The sequence below is a fragment of the Teleopsis dalmanni genome, chromosome 2, assembly GCF_002237135.1.
Source record: "Teleopsis dalmanni isolate 2A chromosome 2, ASM223713v2, whole genome shotgun sequence".
NCBI classification, from domain to species: domain Eukaryota; kingdom Metazoa; phylum Arthropoda; class Insecta; order Diptera; family Diopsidae; genus Teleopsis; species Teleopsis dalmanni.
The window spans coordinates 173,076,000-173,084,395 of record NC_051847.1 but is presented as its reverse complement, the minus strand read 5'-3'; the positions used below and the strand labels follow the sequence as shown (position 1 = coordinate 173,084,395).

Here is an 8,396-nt window from a genome sequence, read left to right as displayed (position 1 = left end):
AAAATATCGAAAAATATACAGCGCGCGAATTTTAAATGAGAACTTCCGAAAACCTTTCGGTCACAATGTAATTAAATCATGTCTCATACTAGAACGATGAGACATGATTTTTCCGTTTGTACTTGCTTAAATTTGTTGATTTTATTCACTATTAAATTATTAATCACCTTTTCTATCACTAATTGAAGTCTGTAAAAATTTCAATTTTATTATAAAAAAATCACAAATATCTTATAAACAATAAAGAAAAGTGTTAAAAATACGATAACCCAACTTAACCTCGAATGGCAACAGAAGAAAAACGGCTAATGCCGATGCCAATCAGGCGAATTGGCAATGAAATTGAATTGTTTTTGAATTGAAGTTGTTTCGCTTAATAATTTTACAGATTTTTCTCCATTTGGCAGTTGGCAATGCTAAAATGAAATATAGTTACCAACATGAAAAATGTACATTTAAAGTGAAAAATGAAAATGTTAAAAAGCGCTTTTATTTTTTAATTAATATATTTATTTGTTTCAGTTGTTGTTGCAATCTTTTCTCTGCTCTAAAGCTTCAAAACCAAAACTTCAAACGCTTAGTTGCCTACTAATACATTGCATTGCTATTAAAAAATTAACATGTGGCAGCAGCATAAGTGTGCATTTATACTTGATGTCCAAAGTATGAAAAAAATAAAAAAAAATACAAGAAAATAACTCTTTAACTTATTGATGATGTCGTGATTAAAAACATTAACGATCGCATTTAGATTTTGTCTGTCCGCCCGTTTGTCCGTCTTTGCGCCAACTTGCAGGCGTTTTCAATGCACTTTTAAATACTGTGCAGGCAGCAACTTAGCTAAATACATGCTTAGTTAAGATACATTAGCGAAGATACATATACGTGTTTGTGCCGATATTGTTGCATTAAAATTATACACATGAAATGCTGCATGCATCATGCGGCAATCAGCCGCAGTATATGCAATTCATGTGGCAAGTGCAGCGGCAAACATAATGAAGTATACTTCATGCTATATCCATTAACGATGCTAATTTGTTGTTTTAAGGTGAAAATATGTATTTAAAAACTACAATTATGTTTTGAAATTATTTATTAATTTTTATGAATGCAAACATTAAGTAGCGTTTAGTGCTCAAATTGCTTTTCTATTTGCTGTGCATTTCAATTTTGTGCAGTTCGTTTAAAACTGCTCGAGGCAAAATCGAAAGTATCTTTACTACGTAGCGTAGTTGAAGTTTAGCTGAAGTGCAAATTTTAAACAAATTGCAAAATAATAACAATTATGTTTATTATTAAAAAAAATTTTTTATAATTTTATTTCTTGCCATTTTTTTTTTTGTTTTTCTAAATTGCCAATCTTAAATTCACAACTTATTGCATTGTCACTTAAAATGTTAAAACTGACAATGCGTTGATTTGTGTCAACGAGAAAAACTAAATTAAATAAAAAATATTTGTTGGCACTGTTGTTGTACTGAACCAGGCTGCAAATGTGGCTAGCAAATGCTAACTTTTTATGGCCATGTTTGCACTTCCACTTTCTTTTGACATTTTCAATTGCAGTTTCTTCAAATGAAAGTGACACATACTTGCACTTGCGCGCACTAAATCAACGTAATAGTCCAACAGCAAAAGTGCACACCAACAACAACAATAATAACAACTACAACAACAACCAAGTGCCATTAAATCCATTAAAAAGCCAGGTCCAGTCTCAGTAGTCTCAGTCAAGTGAGTGTCTATGTTTATCTGCTGCCGCTGCCTGAGGTGAGCTGGGCAATTTAAAGCATTTTCTTTGCATTTTTGATTTAATATGCCGTATGCTCATTTGCTGATATTTGAGGCGGAAAAGTTATGAAAAAGGCTAAAGAGTTATGTTTGAAGTTAAAGTGAAAAATGTTTTAGTTTCATAATGAGAAGTATTTCCAGTTATTATTAATTAATATAGTAAAACAGTTTTTAGATAGTTAGTTCGGGGAGTCGATATACCATAAGTAGACAGCATTTAAGATTTTTTATTCAATTTTATACTTTTGTCTCACCGAAAATTAAATTTTCCTTCCACAAAACGCTTAAGCTAGTTTTGATCTCTTATTTAATTATGTAATCAAAAATTTTCTGCAAATGTATACTTTTTACATAACTAGCGAACTAACAGTACATCTACCAAATTCAAAGTCCTTTCTTATCTCACATATTGTAAATAAAAGCAATTGTTTTTCTTTTCCATCAATTTTAATATAATAATCCCAAAAAATTGAATAAAGAATGTATGACTTTACAGATTCTATAAAACTTGCTTAAAATATAAGTATAATAATATTTCTTTCCTACAAAAATATTAAATTAACAGGACATCTCCAGAAATTAAAAGATTTCAAGTTTAATATCACACTTCATTTTTCAGTTATCCTAATTAAAAACAATGTCTCGTCTACTGTCTTCAGTATGACTACACAATGAAAATTAATAGAGCAAAAGGGTTTTTATACCTATAGCTCCTTCCTCGTATCTTTGATTCACCGAAACATTAAAATTAATTATATTCTACTATCGATATTATATATTACGAGCATATTATTATTATATATTATATTTGGTTACTCAGGCATCCGAATTAGTCAAAAGTTGAAAGTATCTCATTTTGCAATTGGTTAATATAAATAATACAACACTCTTGATTTGAGACTGCAGTCTGTAGACTGCTGAAATATCTTCACTCTTGGACCACCAAATCTGAATTAGTCGAAAGCTAAATCTTATTTTAGGTTGGTTAACATAAATACCGTAACTCTATAGATTTTAGACTACAGACTGCAAACACCTACAAAGTTCCTTCAATCTTGGACCACTAAATCCAATTTCTAAGTTGGTTCACATAAATAAATCAACACTACAAATTTTACACTGCAGATTATGACCACTAAATCTGCTTTTGTCAATTTTTGAGTTCTTGAACATGACTAAGGAAACACTCTACACTTAACACTCCAAATAACTGTCCACAAGGGATTTCACTTTGAAAAAACAATGTTTTTACGGAATACGCATTTGCCAAATTGTATCAATACTTTAGAGCTTCAAGTTGATACTGCGTCGAAGATCAAAAAGCTTTAAACACAGTAATAATGATGGCACCCATGAGTGAAGTGAAATACGGAGTATATCATCCGCCCATTTCATTTGTTTATAACTTGTAATTTTTTTGCAAGCTATTTTGTCAGCAGAATATAGCTGTTAGATTAGATGGATTTCATAGTGGGATAGGTGAAGATCGTCTTTAAAAATCTAACGATCATTTTACATAGAACACCCTAATGTGTTGAAACAATAATGTATCATTGTGTTGTTGTTTTAGGATTATGTGAAACGAGCTAATTTCACATAATCCTAATTTCTTTCATTTTAATTGTAGATTATTTTCGTTGAAACTTATGTTTATAAATTTTATCTTAATAAATTTAGTATGGTGTTTTCACAGGCTAATAGGTCAGTTTTTTATTATTGTTGCAAATAAAAGTTAATAAAATGCAGCAAATTATTTTAAAACAATTTTTATTTATTTAGACTTTAGTCTAAAATCTTCACTACGACAGTCATGATTTCAGAATAAAGTCCAAATGTTGATAAAATAAAAATTATTTTAAAATAATTCGTAATTTGTTCTTATTTTTATTTCTAACAATTAACCTGACACAATATTTAAAATCGTTGGTCATAAAATAATAAATGTTTAATTAATAATAATTTAGCTTATATTTTTGTAGAACTAAATTTTTAGTTATATTAGTATAATTTTTTTTAGTTATTTTTAGTTATGTGTTATTATTTGATTAAAATATATAATTTTTAAAGGCATTTGTCTTTTATTTTCGAATAAAGAAGAAGTTCAAATTATAGCAATGTTTTTTTTTTATTATATTTATTTTAGTTTAATAAATTTTCTATATATATTTCTTGAACCTATAGGAATTTTAAAAAATTTCATGGTTTTAAATGTAAAAATACCCAACTATTATATTGAACTATGTTATTTTTATACAGACCTTCAAAACTCTTCACTTACAGCGAAGATACCTAATATTATTTAATATTTTTTTTAATGTTCTGAGTAATATATTTTACTGTGTTATTTTATTCCTCAGTAATTTATATCTTCAACATATTTTCCTTGAAATACTTTAATTAAATTAAATGGACATAAATTATAATGTTGCCATTAGTTCGAAATTCCACAATTCAAATTAAATAATCTGCTATATCATATGTTGTAAAAGTTGTACCATTTCAACCTTAAAGTTATATGCATTCAATAATAAAACAGAAAAACAATTAGACTTTATAATATTTACAAATACTCCAATGAGGAATTTCTTTGAATTCAATAATAAAATTCAAAAGCAATGACCTCAAAGCACTGCTCTCATTTTGTCTTGAAACTCAAAGCAAATTGCAGTTCAATTTTAACAGCCTCAAGTATCATTGAGACTACATTGATCCCAACATGGTTCAATTACCTTTTGACCATTTATTTCTTATTACCATATTTTGCTTCATATTAACGCGTTGTTTTAGCCACAGCCATCACGTGTTACGTTTCATTCATTTGCGTGTATCTACTTTAGGTACAAAGTAGCTTCTTCCTATTATTTAATTTTGATTTTTATCTTTCTTCCAATCGAATCGAATGACCTTCGTCGATCATATTGCTGTTTTAAGTCATATTGTTGTTATATGATCGACAATGAAAGATATTTGGGCCTGTGATTGCCACAATCTATAATGCAGTTTCTTCTCGACCACAACAACAACACGCACTGTTACAATTGGTCAATGTCAATGTCAGCCTTTGTTTCATACTTCGATTTCAATTTTCTCTTTTATTTTTGATTTAAAAGCTTTTCTGTCCGTCTTCCACAGCTGCAGTGTAGCAGTGAAGATTTCTGATTTATGTTCATATTTAAAAGACCATAATCACTGCAGCTCTACGAGCCATTTAGCCTTCGCTTTTGGGGTCATAAAGTCTTAGTTTTACAGTCAAGAATTCCTAGTAAAAATTGCTTAGATTAAAATGCTCATTTTCGTTTACTTTGTTTGCGTACTTCAAACACATCAAAGCAGTTCCATTATGTTCTGTGCTCTTCGATTCTGTTTAAAAATGTTCAAGCCTTTCCATTTGTTAGTCATACTTGTGTTAATGCATTTTAAACAGATTTTCGAAAAATACACAAATTTCATTTCATTTTCTTCACTGCAAATTAGAATTAAGAAATCAAAAGTAAAATCAACACTTAACATTTGTGAACAGCATTTGGTCAGAATCACCAATGCAATTTATGAGTAGCAAAAAAATCGCTTAACACAAACCTTTTGGCGTATGGACAGTCTCAGCTGTGGCAAATAGCAAAATGGCCTTTTGTGTTAAGTTTTATTTACGAAAAAAATATCTACAATTTTATGAAAGCTTAAAAATGAAGATTGTATCTGAGTATCTATAGAATGACTAAGTGTATACGCCCACTGCATCAGCCTGTTTAGTTCAATCAAGCGGTTAAAATGCTTGAAAACACTCGTAACAGATAAAACTGACAGATAAATTAAGTTAAATGCATTCAGTGCAAAAAACATTAAAAATAAAAATTGAAAAAAATCAAAAAGTTTAACTAAATTACAAAATTACAACATATATCGCAATGCACAAATAGGAGCAGCTTCCTCTAAACAAACATTGCAGTCAGTCATTGTAACGCAAAAGCAATCCAAAATACACTTTACACTAAAGAAATATTTACTTTGACTCAGAAAATAAAAAAAAAATTTTAAAAAAATTGTATAACTCATGTATACCTATATGTTTTTTTTTTCTTTTTTTATATTTTCAATCAATGGAAATCTGTTTTTCTGGAGTTTCTGGAATATTAACATGAAACGGAAAAAAGTTAGACAAACCTACAAGGAGAAAAACAGTACTCTTATTTATAAGCCTAGAATCTCTTTATGTCCTAAAAAAGTGTAATATTTTCCTACTTATTAGGAAAGAAGGAGAACAAAAAAGACTATATTAGGACAATATAATTAGTTATGTGTTAGTTGAAGTGGAAGGAGGAACGAATCCTCCTCAATTAGCTAAAGAAAAGCAATTTTGAATCTACAATTTCTCGTAATAGTGAGTAGCAGAAGGTCGAACTAGCACAAGGCAGAAGCATTTATAAAGGCGAGGACAACCTAACAGATTTATCATAATTCAAATTGCTAAGTAGATACGATAGAAGTACACAGTACCTTCAATTGTCAACCGAAAAAACTAAAAAATGTTTTAAATAAAATTTTTAGTTTTTGCAAAGCATATGCTTCAAAGCATATGCTAGGAAGATATCCTTCAATAAAACATAAAAAAAACAAACTTATAAGTGATTTCCTGGGTAAATATATTTCAACAGCAAGAAAAAGGATAAATACTAACATTAAATCAGAAAATGACACCAACTTTAACTCCATGCAGCGTAAATAATAGGCCTTAATGTCGCAAATCTATCTCTTTTCATAATAATAATTTATTTTGAAATATTTTAATAAATTAGCCAGAATACTACACTAATGCTAACGAATATTTTCACACGATTGTTTAGAATTCAGTATTATTTCTAAATACATATTTCTATAACATCAGAACTGACTATTAAAAAATAGAAGCCTATCTTAAAACTTAATGTATTAAGATTAATGTATAAGATCTAAACACACAGTTAGATTGAAACTGGGCAGTTTTAATAGTTTTTATTTTAATTTAATTAAATATTTTCATTTCTAAGAAATCTTACTGTTCCAAAATATGAACCGTCTTATACAGTAAAGTTGTATAGTTTACAGTATAGTATAGTAAAGCCCACTTTTATAGTGGGCTTTGTTAACTATCATAAGAACAAACACCGTATATTGACAAAACAATGTGTTTTGAAGCATTGTTTATTTCACCAAAATAATGCATCGTATTTAATATATTTGATAATTAACGAAAATTCATATATATAACTTTTGCTTTTATCTCCATTCGGGCGTATATTCTCCCTCAACTACTACAACTAACTGTTCGGGCACCTTAAAATAAACATTGAACAAAAAAGTTTGCCATTACACGCAATAATGAAACTTAATGATTATCGAGGGGACATCCTGACAAATCGTACAAGAAAAAGAAATTTATATATTATCATTAAAGGAAAATAAATTGATGAATAATATAAATCTTGTCGATAGTAATGTGTCAAATCAAATATTTTCAAGTATAGAACTCTTCTTTTGTTTATTATATATAATAACCCTAAAATTATTCACAAAAGTCGATACGTTGCCCAACCCCGCCCTAACACACCACAAGCCCTAAGTCCACCTCAGAACGCACAGGATGATATGCTGATCTATGATGCGTCATTAGTTAGAAGATAAATAAATGATAATGATTCTAGTTAAAGTTTAGTGTGGGGCAGGGATAAGCCCCCCAATCACAAAAGAGTAAAAGTGCGCAATAGCACTAACTCAAATCACAACAACAACACATTACATTACAACACATCTAATAATCCTATTTAAATGTCACCACTGTCAGTGTTTTTCTGAAAATCTTGCAAGACCATTTTCAGAATCCATATTATTATATTTATATTATATTTATATTCATAATCCATATATATTTTTTACTCATAAAAATCTACAGCATAAGAGCAGTAAAGAGTAGAAGAAGTAAGCGCTTGATATTCTATAGTATAGTGTGCTTTCGATATTCAGACCACCAGTAATCCAGACAATCATTGGTACGTGTTTCGGTTGGAGATTAGTTTAGCAACTCCAGCGATAAAATAAGAAGGCGACAACTTAACGTGTGTAGATGTGTTTGAGAGTATAGAGAAAAAAACAGAAGCATGAATATGTAGCTGAGAGCCAGTAATTTCTAACTAAACAATAATTTGTAAATAGATAATTTGCTAAGCCAAAAAAGCGTAACAATTTGGATTATCAAGAGTATGTTGTATATTGCGTTACTGATTGCCCTGTTTCACTCTTTTAAACTAGAATGTTCTAACTTTTATTACAATTTTTCACTGCAGTAAATAAATACAATTTCATTGCTTATAACTTTGATATTTATAGACATATATATTGTATTTCATATTTATTATTAATTGAGTAATTCTGAACATTTTAGAAATGTAATTTATCATCGTCAAAGTAGGTGCCATCTTACAGAGAAAAAGTAACCTAGAAGAGTGCAAATAAATCGTAACAAAGTGCAAAGTAAATTGAATAGAAAAAAAATTGTATAGTTTTCGCTTTGGGATTGAATTGGTGAAATCTGATTAAATTTCTGTTTGTTGCCGCAATTTACGCTTCTC

The 8,396-nt window shown here is 29.0% G+C and overlaps 1 protein-coding gene across 1 annotated transcript in view; it reads left to right on the top strand.

Annotated features, from left to right (window-relative positions):
• The window catches only part of LOC119676187 (integrator complex subunit 11 homolog), a 16,287-nt gene extending 14,560 nt beyond the window's left edge, over nt 1-1,727 (top strand). The window contains exon 4 of the mRNA XM_038087420.1: nt 1,570-1,727. Within this exon, the coding sequence (XP_037943348.1) occupies nt 1,570-1,727 (158 nt within the window). The remainder of the gene's footprint in view (nt 1-1,569) is intronic.
• Nucleotides 1,728-8,396: the final 6,669 nt, after the last annotated feature.